Source organism: Ochotona princeps, chromosome 6 (assembly GCF_030435755.1).
Source record: "Ochotona princeps isolate mOchPri1 chromosome 6, mOchPri1.hap1, whole genome shotgun sequence".
NCBI classification, from domain to species: Eukaryota; Metazoa; Chordata; class Mammalia; order Lagomorpha; family Ochotonidae; genus Ochotona; species Ochotona princeps.
Window position 1 is genome coordinate 4686431 of NC_080837.1, and position 25156 is coordinate 4711586.

Sequence of the window (25156 nt, forward strand, 5' to 3'; positions counted from 1 at the left end):
ATTCTACTTGTGGGGAGAGTGGTAATAAAAGCCGTCAGCCCTCTCCACCCCTGTGCACATCACTCGGCATGAACAGGGTCCTCCTGGGGGTTTGGCTGTTCTTATATCACTTCAAGGACTGCTCAAGGGACTACAATCCTAAGGATAGGATGACTTCCTCTTCGAGAGGGTTTAATTTGCTCAGGCTGAGTACCATCTTGTCATTTTCCACAAATTAAAGGAGAAACAAAGTCATTGTTTCTTAGTCCTCATCTGAGATGCAGACTCGCACTTGAGAGGAATGCTGGCAGACCCCTCTGCCTAGTGATCTGGCTTGTGGTTTGCAAGGAGCAAACACACTCCTCACCCACCTTTTTCTCTATTCTATGCACTGAGCCGAGGGTCACAGGATAGAGGTCTTTTGGAACTGAACCTGTTTTGCTGTGATCCAGGAGTCTGACCTGCTTCTCTCAAGTGCTCTTTCCTCTGGGGAAGGTGATGCCAGTGTGCCAGACTGAAGTGCCCTGCTGCTATGCAGAGCGGCCTGCAGGTCAGCGCTTGTTCAGCTCCAATGTGCTCTCTCCGGCATCTGGCAAGGTAACAATGTCTTTGGGACTCAGGTTCCATTTAGGAATACGGCTGATGTCTTTACTGTACACAAATCAAGAACTTCCTGTTTCACTGCCAATACCTTCTGCTGACATCTCAGAGCAGCCTTGTCCATGTGGCACATTCAGTACTGCTCAGCTCATTCTGGCGAGTGTGTCATTGTGCTGAGACGGGAGGCCTGGGCTTCCGTGGCATTCCTGGCTCTCAGGTAATTCAGTAAGCGATCAGGGTTAAGTTCTTTCGTGTCTTAGCCAAATCACTTCTGCTACTGGTAAAATAAGGCCCTTAGCTGAGAGGATCCTGTGGGTCTCGACATTCCCAGGTGAGTCTGGAGACTACACATCTCCCATTCTGCTCCTCGTGGAGAAGGACCGAAGCATGTAATCGGGATCTGTGATGCTGGGGACTGCACGTTTCTGCTCTTTCTAACTCATGCCTCTACTTAAGCACCTGGGCTGTCTCTGCAGCTGATCCAACATCTCCTTTTCCTGGGGCCTATATGGCAGTGTTATTTATTTATTTATTTTTTAAAGATTTACTGATTTTTATTGGAAAGGCAGAACTGACAGACAAGAGAGACAGAGAAAGGTTTTCCATCTGCTGGCTAATTCCCAAAATGGCCACAATAGCCAGAGCTGAGCAGAATTGAAATCAAGAGCAAGGAATTTCTTCTAGGTCTCCCATGCAGGTGCAGAGTTCCAAGGCTGTGGGCCATCTTCTACTACTTTCCCAGGTGACAAGCAAGGAGTTGGCTGGAAGTAGAGCAGCCAGGACATGAACCAGTGCCCATATGTAAGGCAGTGCTTGTAGGCTGAAGATTAGCTTGTTGAGCCACCGCACTGACTCCAGGGAAGTGTCTCATTCTTGGTGCCTGCTGGTTTTTCTGAACTTCTATGATACTAACAAGTATTTTAGTGTGTAATATTATGCAGTATCTAAACTGTGTAATAGTCTTTGAAAAATCTTTCAAACCAGTTCTTGGACATTGTGTATGTTCTGCAATGCTCCTGCTTGGGAAGCCTATTCTCAATGGAAAAATCAAAGCTGATGCAGTGAGGGGCATTCAGTGGGTGGACAGCCTTGCCAGGCGAGATCGATCCTGCAAGTGCTTACAGAAGCCAGTACAGGCATGTCTGTGAAGTTGTTGCTGGCTCTGCCTCCAGCCAGGCCTTCTGCTCTTGCCTGGCTTGACATGAGTCTAATCCTGAAACAGGAAAACCACAGACACCCATTCCTTTTCATTAATCATAGAAATTACAGGAATTCATATCATACTAGTATATTTTCATAAAAAGCTTCATGCACAAAGTCAGCAGCAGTTATCTTTTCTGACTGTCCTCAACACTACGGAAAAGAGCAGTGCCATACAGTCTGACCTGTAAAACCCAAAGGGCAGAAAGAGGCAAGGATGGACTGGTAGCTGTGAGACTCTGGGTTCCTGACCACTGCACACATTCTCTTCTATAGCCAGGAAAAACACGGATGTGTGGGAGCAGGATAAAAAAAAAAAACATGGACATTTCAGGAGACCGGTGGGTGGGCACACAGAGAAATAAGTACTTGTGACGTGAGTGCAGGTAAAACGGAAAACGAGTAATATTATCCAACTATGAGTTCAAACACAAACCTTAGGTAACAAAGTTTCTGAAGCAAAAGAGACTCACAACACTTCACCCTTTATGTAACTACTTAGGATGGAATTTACAGGAATGAAATGCTTGTATTTTGCCATGTTTCTCATTTTACAATTTGTGGATGATAACAAATCTATTTGATTTGTGGATGTGAATCTTTGTTTTACAGATCACCAGCATGGGGACTATCACATCAAGGTAAGTTACTATTTTGAAGAAACGATTTCCTTGATTTGGTTAAAAAATAGATGCAGAGAGAACATCACAAAGTCCTCTCTGCTTGAAGTCCCATTGTTATTTCAGGCCAATTCTGAATGAGTTCTTATTCTAAACAAAGCAAGGACTTCTGGACTATTTCTTCTACTTATGGTCAGAGTCACAGTTGGTAAGAACATGAATGCCCTCAGAGAGATTATAATCCAACACTGAATAATGTTGGGGCAGATCAGCTAAGTGCTTGAGAGATGAACAGAGCCACAAGAGTTGAAGGAGGACATGAAACTTGGAAAGGAGCCTGAAGGATGAGAGGCAGACATGGGAGATGGGGGAGGGAGAAAGAACTCTCATGAAAGGAGCCATGTGGGCAGAGGAACGAGGCAGAGAGGACAGTGCACCCAGAGGACGGTGAGTGGCTAAGGCTTCTACGTCTGAGAAGAACACACAGGGAAGACAGGAGTGAAGCTGCTGAGGCTGAGAAGCTGACATTCACAAACATTGCTGAACCAAACGTTTTATTCTAAGCAATGAGGAGTCACTTACTCGTGTGAAAGCATGGAGTTACCACAGGTTTTATTTTTGTGCAAGCACATATTAGCTATAGCCTACACAAATAGATTTCAAACTCTGAAGCACAGCCAGCATACACGGGTCTAAGTCTTAAGACACACACACAGAACACAAACCTTAACTCTTTCATGGGGCTGAACCTAAGAGAATGGAAGAGGCAGCAAGCAATCACATGCCAGTGAGCAGAGGGAGAGGAAAGGAGGGTGAGGACACAAGTTCTTGTCACCATGTTTGACTGACACTGCAGTGGAATGCATCATTTCAACCAAATGCTAGGGTCCTGAAAGAAGGAGAATCAGGCCGTGTACTTGTGATGATAAACCACGGGTGAGGGACAGCCTTCAACTGGTCCTCATTTCTGTCCCTCATTTAAGTTTCAGTCACCTTTAGCACATGAAGAACAAAGTTCTGAGATAACAGCAAAGTATCAGAGTTAGGGGCAGTAGTTAAAGGACAGATTCAAGATGTTCTGTCTGCCCTATGCAAGAGCTCCTGGGTAAAAGCAGCTTCCCTAACTGGAACTACAGGACAGGAAACACTGCCATTGAACACACACATTTCAAACAGCAACATTATTATAGATACACATTATGTGACAGAGACAGTAGGCTCGTTACCTCGTGGTCGTGAGAGGCTTGTCGGGCTGCATCTGAAAATATCAGAGAGCAGAAAATTAAGTTGGAAGAAAAAAACGAAAAAATCCATCCTTGTTTGCCTGTGGTTGATTACAAAGCCTCCTGGGATAGGGGACTCTGAGAACCACTGGTATGTTCCCTTCTGGCTTTAACAGTCCAGTCAACGAAAGGGAGAGGGAAGTCCTGGCACAAGCAGGCCCCAGAGCACACACTGCGTGGCACTGTGGCTCCCGAGCCCAGAAGCCCACATGTGCAGATGAGTAATGATCCATTTCAAAGGGAAAAACATCTAACTGCTGCATACTTAAGGCCTAGAAGAGAACCCGATAGCTAATAAAGTATTCAATAAATACCTTTTGAATGCACATCCACCTGAAGGAATGAGTCTCATCAGAGGTTGGGAGAAATGGCGTGTGGCAGGCTGAGAAGTGTTACAGAAAGTGAGTTATGTGGCTCAGTAGACAGCCTTGCTTACAAAAGAGATGCCCATACTGAGAGCTAGGGAAACAGCATACGCAACTCACAAAACCCAGCAGAAAGTTCTAAAGGGAGCAATGCGATTGATTAAAAAGTTCCAAGGTGATGATGCCATGTGCTTGCTACTGTGACGAGTGGCTTTAGGACACTCCCTCAAGCACATGCTACACAGCGCTCCTGTCCCGGTACCTTGCCGATGCGATTTGCCTTTCTGCCGGTCCTGGGTTTTTCTGCTGAAGACCTTGTAGGCCTCTGTCTTCTGGTACTGCTCCAGCTCCTTCATGTACCGCTCCTTATCTCTGTCTGCCTCATCAAGGTAGCGCTAGGAAAGAACGGAGGGAGTACGCTTAATAAGTAAACCTTACTTGGGTAAAACAGTAATTAACCTTTTCAAGAAAGCAGGACCAGTAGAACACAGAAAGAAGAGTATACAGGAAATAAAATTTAAGAGAGAGTCATAAAAACAAATCATATGAGTGATATAAAAACATAGCTTCTCGGTTATAAAAAAAATAAGTGGTTCTTACTCTTTAGACCATTGCTTTTTCTTCTCATTAAAAATGCATGAAGATGATGGCTGGTGCGCCTCTAACCCAGGGATACAACCCGCATGGCCACTAGAGTCCCCATGAGGTCTTCCAGGGGAAGGTATCATTATTTAGCTTTTTTGCCAACCCATTTGGAAGGGATGATCTCATTCATCAACTGGTCTTCTAAGAGCCGGAAGAGCGGAGCACTAGTGCCAGGGAGGAACATAAAACGAGTGACCTCATCCTACAGCCCTAAAAAAGACTACTTTGAGAGAGCCTGTATCTCCATGCTTTGATTGCTGTGTGCTATTAATTATTTAAACTAAGTTCACTGGCCTACTAGGATTCTTTTGTTTAATGTCTTATGCATTGCATTCATCAAACCAAGTATAAGAAAATATGAACATACTGCCTCTGAATGAGTACAAGCCAGAGTCAGAAATTATGTTAAAAATTCTGTGTCACATATGAGCTTGACATAGAGGACACTGAACTGGCCAAACCTGGGAACACTTAAGCAACAAAATCATTAAGTACAAATAATAAGCTAGAAACCATTGGGGGGGGGAAGAAATTTCATGGTAGTAATAAAAGGTGCAGTAACTATTTGTTTTCATACTACTAATAAATAGACAATAAATAAATATATAAAGGAGGGGGAGGAGGAAAGCTGTTGTTTAGATGTTAATTCTGAGGCCAACTGATAAACATGGAGCAAGTGTATGAGTTGGAAAATGATCATTTTTGCAACCATAATGTGGAGATCAGGCAGAAATCATTAGCGGATGCTTAATGTAGGGACAATTTTGATGTGGAACAGGCTATTTGCAGGATCTGAAATGTTTCCCAGGGTGGGCATTCATTTAGTGAAGCAGTTTAGATGCCATGAGCATATAAGAGTGCCTGGTTTTGACATCTGGCTCTAGCTCCTGATTGGCTTCCTGCTGAAGCAGACCCAGGGCAGCAGCAGTCAACACGAGCAATCGGGCTCCCTATTGTTCAAGTAGGAGACCTGCATTGGGGTCAATTTTCAGATTCAGCCTCACCCACTCTTGGCCACTGTGGATAATTAGGGAGCTCTCTCTCAGCCAAATCAAACCAAACTAAGTCTCTCCACAGGGAGAGCATTGCTGCACAGTGGGTTAAGTCTGCCTTATCCCATATCTGAGTGTGTGGGACTGAGTCCAGATTTTGCTTCTGCTCCAGCTTCTTGTTAACGTGTCTGAGAGGCAGCTTATTATGGTCAAGCATGTGGGTTCCTGCCACCAAATGGAAGAGCCAGACGGCATGCCTGCTCCTGGCTCTGGTCTAGCCTAGCTCCAGCCACTGTGGGTATTTGTTGCAGATGGGAGATCTCTCTGTCACACTGCTTATCAAAAACAAAAAAAGCAGAATCAAAACTACTGAATGAGTAAAACTAACATTACCAATAGGGATAAAAAAAAGGTCCTATGTATAGACACGTATTTGACACCCCGAAAAGGGCCATACCTATGACGTAATCTGATCACGAAGGCAGAAATTCATGAGGAAATGTCAGAAAAATACAAAATGAGAAGCAGGGGAAGCACCGGCACTGTAGTGCAGTGGGTCATCATCTGCAAATGATGGCAGCCTACATTAGTGCCAGTTTGAGTATTAGCCGTTCCATGTCTGATCCAGCTTCCTTTAATGTACTTGGGAAAGCAGAAGATGTTTCAAACATGGGGGACACCCACATGGGAGACTTGGATGGATTTATTTGTTCCTCTGGCTTCAGCTTGGTCCAGCAACAGCTGCTGCAGCTACTTGGGAAGTGAACCAGCAACTGGGAGACCCTTCTCTCTGTTTATACCTCTTGTTAACTCTGCCAGTCAAACAAAGTAAGTCTTTTAAAAAAAGATTTACTTAGGGCCCGGTGGCGTGGCCTAGCAGCTAAAGTCCTAGCCTTGATCACGCCATGATCCCATATGGGTGCCGGTTCTAATCCTGGTGGCCCCACTTCACATCTAGCTCCTTGCTCATGATCTGGGAAATCAGTCGACGACAGCCCAAAGCCTTAGGACCCTGCACCCGTGTGGGAGACGTGGAAGAGCTTCGGGATCCCAGCTTCAGATCACCACAGCACTGGCTGCTGCGCTCATTTGGGGAGTGAATTATTGGACAGAAGATCTTCCTCTCTGTATATCTGACTGTAATAAAAATAAATAAATCTTTAAAAAAAATTAAAATTTTTATCAGAAAGGCAGATCAGATTAACCGACAGAAGGATAGACAGAAAGACCTCCACCCACTAGTTTACTCGCAAATGGCAGCAACAGCTGGAGCCGAGCTGATCTGAAGCCCAAGAGATAAACTTTAAAAATACAAAACTAGGAGCTGGTGTGATGGCATAGTGGACTAAGTCTCTGTCTGCAGTGTGGGCGTCCCATGTGGGTGCTGGCTTGTTGTCCCAGCTGCTTTACTTCTAATCCAGCTTTCTGCTTACGGCTGGAATAGCAGCTGAGCCTGGTCTGGGTTCTTGGGCCCGTGCATCCACATGAGAGACTGGACTCCCAGCTTGGGACTGGCCCCACCTCCAGTTATTGTGGCCATTTGGGGAGTGAACCAGAAGACGGAGGATGGCTCTCTCTTTCCTTCTTTCCCTGTAACTCTGCCTTTCCAATAAAAACAAGCAAACAAATAAACTGTAATGGAGAGGAAAGTGATATAAAAAATAATGTTAGGCTAACATAAGGATGGCAGATTAATGTATTATATTAATACAAAATAATGAAGCTTACTATAGTTAAATAAAGTAATTTTTAAAAAGACTTGCTTATTTATTTGAAAGAGTTAAAAGAGCTGAAAGTCAGAGAGAGAGCGAAAACTTGCATCTGCTGGTAAATCCTCCGAATGGCTACAACTGCCAGGACTGCGCCAGGCCAGGCCAAAGCCAGGAACCAGGAATCACGGGGGTGACAGGGGCCCAAATATTTGAGATATCTGCTGCTTCTTTTCCTAGGTCATTAGCAGGGAGCTGGATCAGAATTGGAGCAGCCAGAACTTAAACTGGAGCTCATACAGGATGCTGGTATTGTAGATGATGGTTTTATCTGCTATGCCACAACACCAGCCCCTAAGAGAATTATTTCTAACACACACTGAAATATTCAGGGATAAAGGATTATGATGTAACTTACTTTCCACTGATTCAGAAAAAACTGCATGTGTGCATGTGAGACAGACAGATTGGGTATATATAAGTATGAATGTAATGAAAAGCAGAGATGGACAAAATTTGTCAAAAACAGGCAAATCTGTCACTCTGCCTTTCGATCTTACTAAGGGATATATGGAAGTTTTCTATATTTTTTTTTTAAAGAGAAACTAATTTATTTTTATTGGAAAGGCAGATTTACAGAGATGGCATGACCAAGAGAAAGATCTTCCATCTGTTGGTTCACTCCCCAAGTGGCTGCAATGGCTGGAGCTGAGCTGACGCAAAGCTATGAACCAGGAGCTTCCTCCAGGTCTCCCACACGGTTGCAGGGTCCCAAGGCTTTGGGCCATCCTCGACTGCCTTCCCAGACCACAAGCAGGGAGCTGGATGGGAAGTGGAGCAGCTGGGACACAAACCGGCACTCATAGGGATCCTGGTGTGTGCAAGGAAAGAATTTAGGCACTAGGCCTAAATTGTGTTTGGCCCATCTACATTGTTTTTGTTTGTAACTTTTTGAGCATTTAAAATACTCCCCCCCCCTCAAAAAAAAGCCCAAACAAAAAAATCTCCACAAAATCTTTGTCCCATATAATTAACAGTGATTTTCCTTGGAGAAAAACTTTTCTGCTTTTTTATTTAGATGTTGAAACCACATTTAAACAATAATATGCATTAAGGTTGAAATAAAGAAAAACAATCTAGCTAGCACATCTGTTCTTGACCCGTTTACAAAAAAAGCCAGAACAGTATACAATATACATTGTTTTGTATTAGCTTACCACTGAACAGAGAGCTTCAAACAGTAATGTCATCTAACCTCTTCAAGAATGTCTGACTTCAACTAATCACCCGGAGAGTATTTTTTCAATTTGGTTTTAGTCTGCTTAAAAGTTTTCAAAAAGAGGGTAAATCACAGATGTACGACTGTAATACATAAACGAGTAAAGATCTTTCAGCCACTAGCAGTGGGCGCCACAGTGGGGTTTCACCCAGCTCAAGGGTACCATGTCCTTGGTCCCCTCAAGTCTCTCCAACAAATGTATCTGTTTCAGTTTGGCAATGGGGCACATCTCTGTCTTAGAAGAAAAAGAATTCAAATATTTCTTGCTTCATTTTCCATAGTATGTAAAATTTCGCAGAACTCTATCTCAAAACAATCTAAAGCACTCTTTTTCATAAGCAAAGTTTTCTTTGTAAAAACAGATTCACTAGGGTCAGCACTGTGACATAACGGGCTAAGCCTCCACCTGTGGCACTGGCATCCCATAAGGGTGCTGGTTCTAGTCCCAGTTGCTTCACTTTTTATCCAGCTCCCTGCTTATGGCCTGGGAGGGCGGTGGAGGATGGCTCAAGTCCTTGGGCCCTTGATCCCAAGTGGGAGACCCAGAAGAAGCTCTTGGCTTTGGATTGGCTCAGTTCTGGCTGTTGTGGCCACTGAGGAGTGAACCAGCAGATGGAAGATTTTTCTGTCTCTCCTTTTCTCTGAAGTTCTGCCTTTCCAATGTTCTCAAGATTTATTTATTTGAAAGGAACAGCATCAGTGTCAGGGAAGAGTCAGGGAGAGGGGTAGGAGACAGCAAGCAAGGAGAAAGAAACGCGTATTCCATTTGTTGGTTCACTCTCCAGATGGTTGCAACAGGGCTGTGTCAGGTTGAGGCCAGAGCCTGGCACTTGAGCCATTATCTGCTGCTTCCCTGATGCATTAGCAAGAAGCTGGATCAGAGGCTGAGAGGTCAGGGCTTGAACCAGTACTCCCATCTGAGATGCTGGCATTGTCAGCACCAGCTTAACTCGTGCCACAATGCTGGCTGATAAACAAAAATCCTATGTGAACTGCAGATTGTTATTAGATGAAGCTTTTAGCTTGATTTTTCATTTAACTCAATGGAATAAATTTTGTTGACTGATTTCTTAATCTTGAACAACTTCTCAGAACAATCTTATGGGACCTCTCAGCATACGAGTCACTCATGGAAGAGCAGTTGCTTCAGCTGTGGGGAGTCCTAGGGCACCTCGTGCTCTCATCTTTGCAGCCAACTTAGAAAAAAAACATTCAAAAAGCATCTGTTGAGAGAAGAGCTACGAGGTACCCGGTCATCCTGGTATCCTGGGTTCTGCTACAGAATCACGGCATCAACCATCATCCTCTTTGCTCCGGGAGACAAGGAGACAGAGAGAGGGCAGGAGAAAAGGAGAGAGCGCATGTGAGCAAGTGCTCCCATCCAATGACTCACTGCTCAAATGATGCCAGGAATGCAATCCAGGTCTCCTGCGTGGGTGACAGAGGTCCAATGATCTGACCCCACCACTGCCTCCCAGGTCTACATGAGCAGAGGATGCAGGCAGAAGGCGAGGTGAAGCGGGCACTGAGCCTTGGCACTGCTCAAGGCCGAGCGTCCATCCTGCCTCTGTGTTTTTCTGACAGAGGGAATCAATCCTGAACCAAGGACGAGGAGAAGCAGCCATTACCTGCTTTTCCTCAGGAGGCAGTTTACTCCATTCGTTGCCTAACATCCTTGTGATTTCTGGAAATGGGACTTCCGGCCTCTTTGCCCGAAGTTGCTCTCGGCGTTCGTTCATGAAGCGAACATACCCTGTAAGCGGGGATTTCGGTGCATTGCTGTCTCGAAGAGGTTTCTTCCGCTTTCTTCCTTTGGACCATCCTCCTCGCTTACTTCTTTGCTACAAAACAGAGCAAAATTAAAAAACAAAACAAAACAAAACAAAACAAAAACAAACCCAAATACCGAAACCAGTCCCCACACATCTCAACAACAATAAGCCCTAACACACAAATCAGGAGGAGTTACATTTTCCAATGAATATAGCCCTGGAAATTGAAACCACTCCACATCTGTCATGGATACTGACATCTGCAGAGCAGTTCTAAGAACGGATTCCAGATGGTTCATGAGCAGACCATTCTATGCACAGACACTACAGACAACTGTACTGACAGGCTGCTTTTACACGCGGGGCCCTCAGTGAGAGGAAGGGGAGCCAGGACCACACAAACATCCCAGGTGCTGACTCTTGACAGGGAGGTGTGCTAAGGAGAAATGCCCAGTGCGCACATACACGGTGCCATGGGAGCAGGTGCTGTCACAGCAGATCACAGTAAGATGCTGTCACAGGATAAAGTAGCACAGGGATCTCTCATGGGTACCGCTCAAAGACCAGTTACTTCCCACGGCTGACAGCATACAGATTTTTAAATTAATACACAAGTATTACCAAAAAATTTCAGTTTAAATACAATGTTTCCAAAATGAAGATCAGTTTCTTGGCTTGACGATTTGTTCCTTAAGATGTATATTTTATCAAGCCAGAGGTCTTTAAAAGTTATTAAACCAAAAGATTAAATCACTTTGAAAAACGGGGAAAAAAAATCCCCACTGAGGTCTGATGTTTCAGCACATCCCATTCCTTGGCCTTTTCAATGAAACACAAGCTATATCCCACTTTTGTTAAATAATTTTATAAGTGCACATAGCCTACTAGATACTAATGTTTTATGGATAAAGGAATTGTTATTTCAGAGAACAAGAAGAATAAACAAAAGGGGACAAAAATATCTAAATAACTGTGGTAATGTATGCCTATAAACACTAGTACCTTAGCAATCTGTCACAGGGACCTGATCCTACGTGTTATAATACTACTCAAGTTTCAGCAGTTCACTCTTGTATTTATTTTCGAGTTGGCTGCTTGTTAACACTATGGGGACATATTAATCAAGTTAATAGTAGGGATCAAGTCATAAACCGTCAGAGGCAGGTCACTCGTGTATTAGAGATTTCTGTTACAATCAAGAAATCTGGAGGGAAAAAATGGTTGAGAATTCACTATTTGGCAAATAGTTTTTTTCCCCCTTATGCTTAATAACATTAAGGCTAGTAAGGACTTGAAGGTGTCTAAAACATTTCAAATATTCATTATAATAAGAATACAAATGAGACAAATTTGAAAGAAAATTGTTTTTTGAAAATAATAAAGACAAAAAGCAACTGCATATGTGTGTTTTTCTTGTTTTCTTTTCTGGTTGAAAAAGAGTGCTTTAAAACTGCCCAGGTAATCAGTTACTGCTAAGGATCACCAAAGGTTCAACAGGGCGCAACTGCCTTTGTGCACAGCCAAGAAAGGTGCCCCCTACAGGAGGGTGAAGGGCACAGTGAGGGGGAGGAACCTTCCGGCACAGGTGGCTTCATGCTGAAAGTGTGGCCCTGAGTAAGGCCTGTGGGCCTACTGTTCATTTCTTTTTTCATGGAATCACTCACTTAACAAAATTTACTGAGTATTTTACACATGAAGCAATGAACTTCTTAGCAAGGGGAGAAAAAGAGTTTACTTGTCTCTAAGTCATTAAAATCACTGGTGGGATTCTAAGCAGAATAAGCAATGTTATAAGAGAACATTCTGTAGCGGTCAGCCCAAGAATGTATGACGGTCAGCTGACGGACACCTCTATCAACGGCTCCCTCACTCGCCATTTCTCTAGACAGTAATGGGGGCAACTCCTCAGCTTACCTCATCTTCATGCCTCTGTTCAGTGCCTTCTGCTGCATTGGACGCCTCATTCTGCAGCAACTGCCCTTGGGAGAGGTCCTCCACAAATTCTGCATTGTTGGCAGATGAGGCGGCTCCACCACTGTAAGGGGCCTCCGGGTGGGCTAACCTAAGTGACAGGAACAAGGGCAAATGCTTGGATCAGCAGCATCAGACTCCACTCATTACCCAGAGCTCAAGACAAGTTTCTCTGCCAGCACAAGGACATGCCTGTGCTTGAACCCCTCACTGCAATCTGTGTCAATGTGAACAATGTCTCGACAGAAGTCACAGAATATTTAAAAAGGTTTTAGTGTTTGCGGGAAGCAGGTTGGTTCTTAAGGAATTACTACACTATAATCATCTCCAGAACAGTCTCTCCCCTCAATATGTCTCTGGTGACTGAGCTTCGTCCAGGACACAGAATGCCTTGCATGTTATCTTTCAGGTGTCTCCCGTGTGAAAGCAAAGGCCATTAGCAGAGAAGATGGACACAAATGGGAGCTAGAGAGGCAGTGTTGCCCTGCCACAAAGCAGAGAACTTCTGAAGGGCATAAAAATAACTCTCCTGATAATATCCAGGATCTATGTCTTCCTGCATTACAGTGTTTATATTGATAATCAGATAAGCTAAGAACAGTGTTATTAAATTCAGTAAGTTCTAAGTGTTAATCAACTAGAAACAATTTTCTGTTCCCATCAGCCTGTTCCGGATGAGTCAGCAGCCAGCTCATACTTCTAGGGGGTGCACAGGGAAGTGACAGATGACAGTCAGCTCTGGGGCTGACTCTATCACATGGAAAGGAATGGGAGACCAGGCTGGACCATAGGCTAGGGAGCTTCATCTGGGTGGGGATGGGGGTAGATGGAAAGGTGAGAGGGTGGTAGAAGAATAAATCATAGAATATTCAGTCATTATTCTGAAAGAATGCATATCCCAAAGGGTAACAGGCAATGATTATAGTGCAACTTGAGTACTGAAAGAGATTTGTAAAAAGTGCCCCAGAGGCATGGGACAATGTGTGATGGTTTGAAGAGGCCAAGAATGATTTTACTGAGGAGCTCTTGCAAGACGAGTAAGTGTGTATCAGGTAGACAGCACCGTTTCAGGCAGAAGGTAACAGGAGAAGGTGTAACAGACTGAGAGACAAGGACACGCAGGATGGAGGGTAGAGGAGAGGATGCAAAAGAAAAGGAAGAGCTGGAGGCAATCTTGAGGTTTCCAAATTGGTGATTATGGACTTAGTGTTAGCCAAGGTAAGAACATGGCCTCTGTGTGTGTGTGTGTGTGTGTGTGTGTGTGAGAGAGAGAGAGAGAGAGAGAGAGAGAGAGGCAGACACACACACACACACACACACACACACACACACAGAGGCAGAGACAGATCAGAAAATGGTCAGTGTGAAGTACCTGTGGCATAAATTAAGTGGAGCTGTCCTACAGATTACCAGAAACACATAATCAGAGAACAGATGTGAAGAAAGGTATGGGATGGATTATTTTTTAAATTATTATTTTTATTTGAAAGGCAGATCAGATTTAAAGAAAGGGGAAACAGAAAGGTCTTCTATTTGTTGGTTCACTCCCCAAGTGGTTGTAATGGCCAGAGCTGAGACAATGTGAAGCCAGGAGCCAGAAACCTCTTCCAGGTCTCCCATGCAGGTGCAGGGTCCCTGCTTTCCCAGGCCACAAGCAGGGAGCTGGATGGAAAGCAGGGCCACTGGGATATGAACCTGCGTCCATGAGATCCTGGTGGATACAAGATGAAGATTTAGCCACTAGGTTACCATGCCTTCCTGCCCCACCCTGCCCGTTAAAGAAGAGTCACTTATATGAAAGGCAGAGCAATGAAGAAAAAAAATGTGTTGAGAAAGAGAGACAGATCAGAGAGAGGATCTTCCAGTGGCCGGTTTACTTGCCCAAATGGCCCCAACAGCCAGGTGGGCCAGGAGCCAGGTCCTGAGGGCGGCAGAGACCCAGGTGCTTGAGCCATCATCCAGGTGCATTAGCAAGAAACCAGATCAGAAGAGGAGCTGCTGTTGACTCGAATGGGCACTATGATTCTGGATGCTGGCATCTTAGATGACTACTTAACTCACTGTGCCACAATGTCACCTGAATGAGATGAATGTGAGATGTATCAGTACAAACAATATCAGAGCAGTACCAGCTGCTCTCCAGGAAGGTAAAGAAGACAAAGACTAAGCTAGAATATGGCTGGAATGAGTAGAGACTGGGCGCAAGACTGCTGTGGAGGCCAAGCCAAGCAGACTTTCATTATTTTATTTATTTCTTTGGAAGATTTTTAAAAAGAGCGTATTAGCTAAGAAAAAAAGCTGCAGATGTCAAATAAGACAGGTTAAAAAACAACCACTAAATCTGAGGACACGAACACTGCAAAGAAGAGCTTGTGATTTTAGCAGGTTGCATGGTGATTAGGTAATTATGGAAACAAATACCAGATTATGTGAACTGAGAAATGAACAAAAGTAGATGTAGCCTGTCCTGGGAATGAAACAAATAAATATAATAGATGATTTTAGGCTGAGTGGTTTATATTTCTGCAGTCCTTTATGAAAGGGTTAAGCAGGGGCTGGCACAGCACCATGGCACCGGTTGCCTTGTGTCCTGACTACTCCACTTCTGCTCCAGCTCCTTGCTAACAAATGTATTGAGAAAACAGTGGGCAGCTGTGCCCATGTTAGCGACCCAGGAGAAACTTAAGACTCTCAGCTTTGACCAGCCCAGCAATGTCTGACTGGGAGGAACCAGAGAATGGAAAATCTCTTTCTCTGTAACTACGACTTCGAAGTTAAAAAAAAAAAAAAAGGTAAGTAAAAGAAACTAAAGAGACTATGAAATCAATGCCAATCATCAGGGATCTGGTTTGATCTCAGTACCATTATTTTCTAAACACATCAATCACTTTGGGCGTGTTAAACAACTTGCTTTTCCACTGTCACTAATTTCAATTGTGCTATCAGTTTTTCATGTTATTAATTATTGTGCATTTTTGTTTCAGTGAAATAAACTCAGCTTGGGAATCAGCCCCGACCTCAGGGATCCCTGTCTGGAGTGAACAGGACTCAGAAGAGTGGCCAAAGGAGTCAAATGCCACAGAGATGACAACTAGGATAAACAACGAAAAACTAAAAAGCTCTTTCGTTACCAGCAATGAACTGCTCAAACTCCAAGAAGTCAGCAACCTTATGTCCTTGATCCCAAACCCTTGCATTCACCCTCTTTGCTACTCATGTGGTCTGTGCCGACACCTCCAGGTCTTCCCTCTATACGATTATAGGCTGTTACTCTTGCATGCTCCAGGATCCTGTATGGGCGCCAGATTGTGTCCCAGTCACTCCACTTCCCATCCAGCTCACTGCTTGTAGCCTGGGACCCTGCATCCATGTGGGAGACCTGGAGAAGGCTTCTGGCTCCTGGCTTTTGATCGGCTCAGCTTTGGCTGATGCAGCCACTTGGGGATGGAAGATTTTTCTCTCATTTTCTGTTAATCTGCCTTTCCAAAACAAAACTACAAAAAAAAAAAAAAAAAAAAAAAATCGAACAAAGAAAAAAAATAAAACAAAAACACTTTCTCTTGGGCCCAGTGTGACAGTACAGTGGCTAAATCCTCAGGTAGTATCCACTGGGATCCCTATGGGTGCCGGTTTGTGTCCCAGCTGCTCCACTTCCCATCCAGCTCCCTGCTTGTGGCCTGGGAATGCAGTCGAGGATGGACCAAAGCCTTGGGACCCTGCACCCATGTGAGAGACCTGGAAGAAGCTTTTGGCTTCTGGCTTTGGATCAGCTCAGCTTGGGCTGTTGTGGCCACTTGGGGAGTGAGCCACAGATGGAAGATCTTCCTCTCTTTCTCTCCTTCTCTCTGTATATGTGCCTTTTCAATAAAAACAGAAATACCACACATACACACTCAACCCCAATTCTAACTAAGGTGCTCATTTTTCTCCTTTGCTTTATAGCCAAACCCCTGGATAAAAGTGTTTATTTAGGTTGAATGACTCTAGGTTCTCCTCTTCCATTCTTGCTTAAATCCATGTCACAGAAGATATGAGCTTCCAACTCTTGTCAGGGCCCCCACTGACCTCCATGCTAAACCCAATGTCACTTCTCGGCCCTTATTTTACCTGATTTCTCCAGAGGTAGTTGACAGATTAATTTGGTCCCCTCCCTTGGTTTCCAGGACCCCAGAAAAACCTTTGGCTCTTTGGCTGCCTTCTTGGTCACCCCCTTCAGTGGATGCTGAGCCCTCCCCTTCTCTGGGCTCCCACTGCTCAAGCACCCTGGTCTCCTCATGATTTTTTCCCTCTACCTTACACTTCTAACTTCAGAACCTGAGATCAAACTACCTGTTTAACAGCTCTGCTTAGATATCAAATAGGGATTTCAGCCTTAAAACCTCAAGACCAGTGCTACTAAAATTCCCCTGTCCTATTTGCCTCAGCAACATCATCCCCCAAGTTTCTTAGGTGAGAGCTTTGGGGCTCTCTCGGGCTGCTTTCCTTTCCCTTCTCACACCACTCATCTTTCAGGCAGATCTTGCTTGGTTTACCTTCAAAACACATAGAGAACTCTATAGTTCTCATTCCCATTCCTTTGCAATTAGCTGTGGAACACACTCTGAGGATTTCTTTTTGTTTTTTTTTTAAAGATTTATTTAGGCCTGATGGTAGCCTAGTGGCTAAAGTCCTCGCCTTGCATACAATGGGATGCCATATGGGTGCACTATTTCCTGTTTTTTTTTTTAAAAGACAAAAACCGATTGATTTATTTTTATTGGAAAGGCAGGTTTAGAGAGAAAAGGAGAGACAGAGACATAGATCTTCCATCAGCTGATTCACTCCCCAAGTGGCCACAAAGGCCAGAGCTGAGCTGATCCAAAGCCAGGAGCCAGGAGCTTCCTTCTACCAGGTCTCTCATGTGGGTGCAGGGTCCCAAGGCTTTGGGCCATCCTCCACTGCTTTCCCAGGCCACAGGCAGGGAGCTGGATGGGAAGTGGAGCAGCCAGGACACAAACCGCCACCCACGTGGGATCCCAGCACATGTAAGCTATTGAGCCATTGTGCCAGGCACTGAGGATGCTTTTGCCTCACAACCCCAGCAGAAGTGTTCTTGTCAGACTCAAATGCAGCATTGTCCAGGTGGCCACATCTCACTTGAACTACTGCAACAGCCTCTTGCTGCGGCCCTCGCTCCGGGTCCTGTTCCATTTGCCATACTCTTCTTGGCAGTCACGGCCAATGCTTTCCCACCTCATTGCTATGATCTCTAAGATCCTACATGATCTAGCCCCTTCATCCTCCCATCAGTTGCTCTGGCCTTGTGAGAGCTTGTTCCAGAGGGGAGATTCTTCGGCTGTAACTTTCTGAATCAGAACCCAAAGCATATGCACGTCCAGGTTTGCGTAGTACAGGGGCAGCATCTCCTGCTCTCCGGCAGCACACCTTGTTGTGGTCCCACAGGTCTCCCCGCACTTCCTGTGAGGTGGAAACGCCCTCACTTCAGGTCTTCACATTCCTTCCTCTTCTGGAAAGGCTACCACAGATAACTACATGCGCCCTTCATTCAGGTCCTGAGTCAAGTCATTTTCTCATTAAATACTTTCTGGGTTAAACCAACTAAGGCTGCTGCTCCAAATTCTTCCTGTACCTCTGCAGCCCATGGTTCTTATCCTGTGTGTTGTCTGACTTTCCCAGCAGAATCTGAGCTCTGAAAGGGTCAGCCTTACTGTCTGCATCAATCACTATTTTGTATCCAATCCCTGGAACACCATCTGGAACACAGCAGACACTCAGGAAAGTTTCATAGGACATCCTGGATTTGGAAAGCAGGTGGCCTTTACAACAATCCTGGAGCAGTTACATACGAGTAGCCACGCTAACAGGTAGACACTAACGAGGTGAGAAAAAAAACAGAGAGAAGGAAACTAAATTGGCAATATAATCTAGTTTTTGAAAAAGTGCTCTAAAGAATATTGTAGTAATTCATTTTATGGATTAACTCTCACTTTATTCTATTAATAAATATACTTCCTCTTTGGCAAAAGATTTCTAAATATTTGGAAAAGATAAAAATACAAGTAAAACAGACTTTCAAAGGAAAAGGTGGATGCTGCTATTAACCTTTGCTGGCTTTCCTTTACAGGTACCCAACGACTCCACAGACAGCAGACTGACAGAAGTCGGCTGAAGCTCCTGAGCCTCTTGAACCATTTTCACAGCTCTGGCAACTGGCACAGAAAGTGCATCTGTTTTCTGGAGTGAGCTCTGCAGCAGGCATTTCCTTAATGATGACTACATGGTTTTCTTCAGAGGAGTCACAGACTTGTGCCAGACCTCACGTACCGCAGCCCCAGACTACAGGAAGCACAGCTCGGCAGCAGGGTATGGAGCAGTGCACAGCGGCTCTCCTCCTGGACAAGCACAACCACACCTACGGGTGCACGGTTCGCACCTGGCCCCCTGCCCCTTGGCAGCAGCTTGGTTCTGAAGCCAACACAGAGACCCAAAGGTCCAAAGCAGCTGCTTACCCAGTTGCAGGCAGGTCATTATTCTCCTTGGAGCCATCTTCGTCTGCAAACAGGGGTGGCAGGGTGGAAGCGGTCATCAAGCTTTCCATCACTCTGAAAAGGCAGAATTAAAAAAAAAAATTAATGGCTTAATTATTTCCAGTTCAAGCTTTACTAATTTGAGAGCCAGCCTTTCTTGATTTTATCACACCAGCAGAAGAGAAGCTGGCCTAAATATTTACTTTCTTGACTTGGACACATCAGTTGAACTCTAATGGTTAAGGGTTTTCAACCCCAGTCTTATCTACTGACCAGATTACAAACAAGTTAGGGTTTCAACAACTGGGATATGGATTGGAAAATTCCCTTCTATCCACTCTGGAGCCTCCCCAGGCACTCTTCATTTCCTGAAGAAGCTGTGGAGCAGAGGCACTCGGAGGCACTGCAGCCCTGAGCACAATTCACCATCTCAGACACAGACAGAACTGCTGACTTAACCCACAGGGTTACTGCGACCGATTAAATGGAAAGTGCTTCATAAACAGAGAGAGGCTAAGATAGTAAGTGCTTTGAGCATTATTATAGAAAGAAAAGCATTGTGATTATAGCATTACCAGTTTTCAGTCCCAGATGAATCAGCCTCAGATTAAGTGGTGACACACTGAGCCCTCCAAAGGGAGCTAATGCACAGGGAGTGGAGGGAGAGGGCCCACTGATGTGGCTCTGAGTCAAAGGGACCAAGCTTCCAGGTCAGAAACGGGCCTCACAGCACTATGAAAACCAACAGCAGGAACAGCCTGCACCTGGGCCCAGGAAACAACTACGCTTAATTGGAGAAAACAAATAAATCACAAGAAGTGGAGGTTATCAAACTGAAAGGATAAAAGGATAAGGTGACAGAGTAATTTGGTTTAGCATTTCACTATAAAGAGCGATTTTTCCCTTTCAGGGCTGACCACCAAGGGCTTCACCCCACACAGCTAAAAGCAGCAGCCTTTCATTCATCATGAAAGTGATATTTAAACAGACATTCATCGGTGACCTCAAACACCAGCTACTTGAGTGGAACTGCAAACCACTTAAGAAAGAGAGCGCCTCAATCAGCCAAGAAAACAGAGGGCGATCAGGAGAATCACTTAGGAGCTCCCTTAGCACTCACTTCTGGGGCTGCTGCTAAGGAGACAGAGCGAAGCAGCAGCTCAGAGGAAAGCCAGCAGCTGGGGCCCAGCTTGGAAATAAAAGGACAATGCAGAGACCACTGACATCATCTGCTCACTGTTTAATGGAGCAATTGATTTCCACAACATCCATTGATGTATTATTTCCTGTTCTTATTTTCACTTCTAAGTTTATTATTGAGCAGAACAAGTACCCAAAGTAGCTTAATGTACGAGAGAGCACTACAAAAAGTTCACAGAAAGTTGAATTAAAAGATAAGCTTATTCTGGCGCACATGGAAATCCATGCTTAGTTTTTTCAACAAAACATATTTTCCATGAATTTTTGGGGAAGTCTACATATGCAGGAGTTTCAAAATCTTTTGCACAAACTAAAACTATCTCTTATTTCCATTTGTCTGGGAATACTTTAAGGCACCCCTGTTTATTTCTCAGTGGAGTGGGTAGGGACTGGAAGGCTGGAGAGGAACTTCTCACTGTCTCAGAGTAAGGAGCGGAGTATGTGCAGGAATGTTTGCTAACCCTTTGCAGTTCTGTTAAGGCAGGGTGTTTACAAGGGGACTGGCTCTCACAAATAAACACAAAATTCCACTCTACATATTTTCTAGAACAACTCTGACCCAAGTGTACATGAATCCCAAAGTAGAGTCTGGGCTTCAACAGTGGGTAGCTAGCTAACACCGCTTCACACTGATGTAAACACTCATTCTTTCAAGAGAAAACTCTCAGTCAGATACCATACAGTCTAACTGTAATGAGCAAGCATTCAAATAGGCATATCCTCAAGTGTCAAAGGATTCATCTGAGGCTTTCCTTCTTTCCAGAAGTGTCCCTAAGAGTCAGTGGTCTTTCAAGGATCAGGATTTGGCACTTCAAGTTCTTGGCACGACTCTCACACCTCAAAAAAAGATGTGTTATCTGAAGGTGGCAGGGGGACAATGAGGTGTCTCTTCATTTCTTATGCCAACACAGCCCTCTCAGTCTTTCCCAAACTTCTTTAGTTATTTCTGAAATGCATGAAGAGAGTGGGATGACACCATCTTAACAACATACAAACAGATCATGTAAACAAAGGAAGTTCAGAGAACACATATTTCTTCCTCTTTCCCACTCTCTCTGAAGTTTGTTTTACCCAACTCATGAGTTCCGACATATTTTCTGTTACTGAGTAGTCAGGTCCCTCAAAATGAGTAATAAAGTGGGTGGAGGGTTAAGGAGCCAAGATCAACAAAAGAAGGAAATGAAGAAAAGTCCACTGAAAGCCTAAGGCTTCTAAACTAGTTCAGAAAGCGGGAAAATAAAATGATTCCCAAGAACATGGCGGGGATTCTGCAGGAATGTGCTTTCCTATGGTCCGCGAGGGAGTGACTCTAACTGAATCACGGCGCCTAAGTCACAGAATGCCAAAGCCTTTTCAGTGCAGCCTCTGTGCCTGATGATGCTCCTCAACTTTGAAACTCCATGCAAGGCACTTAAAAACCGTAATGAATGTTGCTCCAGAGGGAGAAAGCAGAAATCTGTACAAAGGCAAAGCCATCTACAGGTCTGATTCTCCATTGTACTTCATACAAATAGGTCTTTGGTGCAAACGTTTCTTTGTGAAGGAGACTTACCCAGCAAAGGCTTCTGCTTGTAGGCCTCCCAAAACGATCATTACCTCGGGGCTTATGTTCTGAAACAGCATCTGGATGTGAGCTATGGAAATCCAAAAGTTCCCTCTAACCTAAACCATGTACTGAAAAATCCTGATTTATAAAAGAGTGCCAATTTAAACTGTTTTAATGATAATTACAAAAATTATATATAACAGGAATTATGTTAAGCACATTAGAAATTTCTTGACCAGTGAACACATTCCCCAGTAACACAGGAGCCAAATCATAATCAGAACATTGCTCTAGTCAGTATGGGGCCAGAACAAAGCAAATTAGATGGCGCCTAAGAAATGATCCTCATCAAGATTGTTTCCAAAGCAGAGATGACCTCACCATGAAGCTGTTACTTCAAATGTGTCAGAGGGTGTTGGAAGCTGAAGTGTACTGCTTTTGGGGTGGGCTTTTTTCAAGTGCCCTTTCCTTACTTAACACACATTCCACTGATTAGGTTCTCTCCTGGGACGCGCTGTATTCCTTCCCCATTCTCCATACTACATGTTCATGCAAAACCCTGGGCTTCCTAAAAAAACACACCACTTGGCTGGATCAACCTCGAAATTAAAAATCTGACCATTCTCTTCCCTTATTTCCAGCTCTCAGTTTCTCCAAGAAAAATTTCTAATCATTGATCCCTGACTTTAACTTCTCAGTTAAGCTTAAGATTTCAATAGATATGGTTAGGAAACTGAATTTTGACTTAAGATGGTTGAGAAAAAACTCACAGATCAAGGGGTGTTGCTATACATTTATGGTATCCTTGGAGCGGGCACCATGGCACAGCATGCTAAGCCTCCACCCGCAGCACCAGCATCCCATGTGGACCCTGGTTTGTGCACCAGTGACTCCACTTTTGATCCAGCACTCTGGTAATGACCTAGAAAGGCAGCAAAGGGATCAAATCCTTGGGACTCTGCACCCACTTTGGAGATCCAGAAGAAGCTCCTGGCTTCCGTGATCATCTGGGGAGTCAACCAGCCATTCAAATAAAAATCAACCAAATAAATCTTTAAAAAAAAGTATGGCATCCAATCACAACTGAGCAGTTGATACACTGAACTTTTCCTACATATGTTTGTAGGATATTTCCCAACTGCCAAATCTTTTCTATTACACTTACAAGTCAGATTAAATCCAACTTACTCCTACTCTCCAATTCAGCTCATATCTAATCAGTTCACATCCTCAAGTCACCCCAGAAGGCATCCTAAGCTCCTGTCTTATCGTGAGTTGTAATTCACGTAGCAAAATTCATCTCTTGGTGGCTTTGTATGTTCTCAGGTTTTGCAATCAACACCACATCTTGCCAAAAAGAAATGTGGCACCCACTAGCAGACCAATCTCCATTTCCCCCTTCCCCTTGGGGATGCCCCAAGCAACCACTGTCTATGAATTTCCCTATTCTGGACATTCTCATAAATGGAATCATTGTGGCCTTTTGCGTCAGGCCACTTTGATCTAGCACGTTTCCAAGGTTCATCACGGAACTAATGCAATACATGGCAGCTCCATACTTAACACTTTCAGGAAAGGTCAGACTCTTGTAAAACACCCACCCCACTTCGCTTTTCTACTATCAACAAATTAGGATTCCAAGTCCTCTACAAGAATATCCATGCTCATCTTTTTGATTACAGCACCCCACTAGATGTGAAGTAGTGTTTCTGTGTAGTTTTGGTATTCAGTACCCTGAAGAATAAAGACATGCAGCATCATTTCATATACATAGGCCACTCATATCATGGACCTTATTTGGAGACGTGAATTGTAAAAGTTTTTCTATTTTAGATACTAGATTCTTATGAGATATATTATGTGTAAATATCGTCTCCCATTCTCATCTTTCCAGCTTCTTGACAGTGTTTTTTGAAGCACATGATTTTGCAATTCTTTGGAATATTCATTTATTTATTTGAAAGGCAGAACTACATACAGAGGGTGAGACAGAGAGATCTTCTATCTGCTGTTTCATCATGCAAATAATCACAGTGCTCAGGGATGGTTCAGGCTGAAGCGAGGTACTCCTCATGGTGGTAAGGGCTGTAAGTACTTGGGTCATTATCTGTAGCTTTCCCAGGTGCACTAGCAGAGAGCTGGATGGGAAGTGGAGTAGCTGAGATGTGAACCAGAACCCAAATGGGATGTCAACATCGTAGGTGACAGCTAAACTCACTGCAGTACAATGTCAGCCAGAAGTTTTTAATTTCAAAGTAAAATTTTTCTAATTTTTCCCCTTTGATGTCTTGCGTTTTAGGGATCAAACCTAAGAAACCACCGCCTAATCTAAGGTCATGAAGATTTATCCCAACATGTGCTATAATTTCACATAAATGTAAATGTATACCTTTGATCCACTTTGAGTTGATTTTACTATTCGATAATGTGAAGCAGTTCTAAACTTGTTCTTCTCTGTGTGGACACCTCCAGGTCTACCAGAAGTCTGTTGGTAAGATGGTTATTTTCCTCTTTGGACTGTCCTGGCATCTCTAAAGTGCTTTCTACTTACAAATGGGCCCCTACTGGCCCCTCTTCATAGCTCAGTGACTGCCATCTGTCTCCTGCGGGGACGTTTGCTGAGCACCCTGATTTTTTTTCTCGGGCCCTCCGGGACTCCCCTTAGCTGTGTCCCCTTTATGCCTCTCAGTTCAATCAAGAATATGTGAGGCACTCTTCTTCTGCTCTCCCAGATTATTCTGTATAGAATCCCCATCGTATTCCACGACTTCTTGCACAGAATACACTTCCCTTTTCTAATAGGTAGCTAACATTTTTCTAGGCTAGGAAAAGTGCTTTGTTTACATTTTATTCCACCCTCTTGACCTGATTTTGGGTACATCATGGCAGTTGTTAAATAAATATTTGATTAAAAAACAGCTATGTACCTCATAGGCTTGTTATTCCACTGTAGGTAGATTTTGCTTAAAATCAGCTTATCTTTAATTGAACAAAGGTTTTCAATCACTGCATTATTTACTTATTGCTCAGGTAATAAATAAGTCTGGTTTATGCAGTTGGTCAACATCACTCACTATGTCTTTGAAACTGGATTAATTCTGAACCGTGGGGACCTGCACTGAGCATATTCCCACCCATGCTCTTTCATTACTTGTAAAGAGTGAGACCACAATTTTAGTGAATACAGCTGACTTGATCTGAAGTCTGTACTGGGATTTTCAACTTCCTTTCATGTCTAACATTCCATCTTAGCATCAACTTAGCTCCAGATGTCCGGCAGTGACTTTGCTCCTTCACCCAACAAACAAAAACCTATTGACTGTCCATTCCCTCCAATACCACCTGAGCATCAGCTAAATGCCTGACACTATACCAAGGGCTTGCAAGAACATGGTCCCAACTAGAGATCATTATGCTCAGTGAAATAAGTCAACTCTAAAAGGTTAAATATCATATAGTCTCTCTGAT

General features: G+C 44.0%; 1 protein-coding gene across 1 annotated transcript in view; it reads right to left on the minus strand.

The window, feature by feature from the left end:
• HMG20A (high mobility group 20A) overlaps positions 1 to 25156 on the minus strand; it is a 67388-nt gene that overhangs the window by 8652 nt on the left and 33580 nt on the right. Inside the window, exons 2-6 of the mRNA XM_058665496.1 lie at positions 18925 to 19017; positions 12359 to 12506; positions 10301 to 10513; positions 4310 to 4442; positions 3626 to 3657 (exon numbers count right to left, since the gene is read on the minus strand). Of these exons, the coding sequence (XP_058521479.1) occupies positions 3626 to 3657; positions 4310 to 4442; positions 10301 to 10513; positions 12359 to 12506; positions 18925 to 19013 (615 nt within the window). The 5' untranslated portion in view covers positions 19014 to 19017. The remainder of the gene's footprint in view (positions 1 to 3625; positions 3658 to 4309; positions 4443 to 10300; positions 10514 to 12358; positions 12507 to 18924; positions 19018 to 25156) is intronic.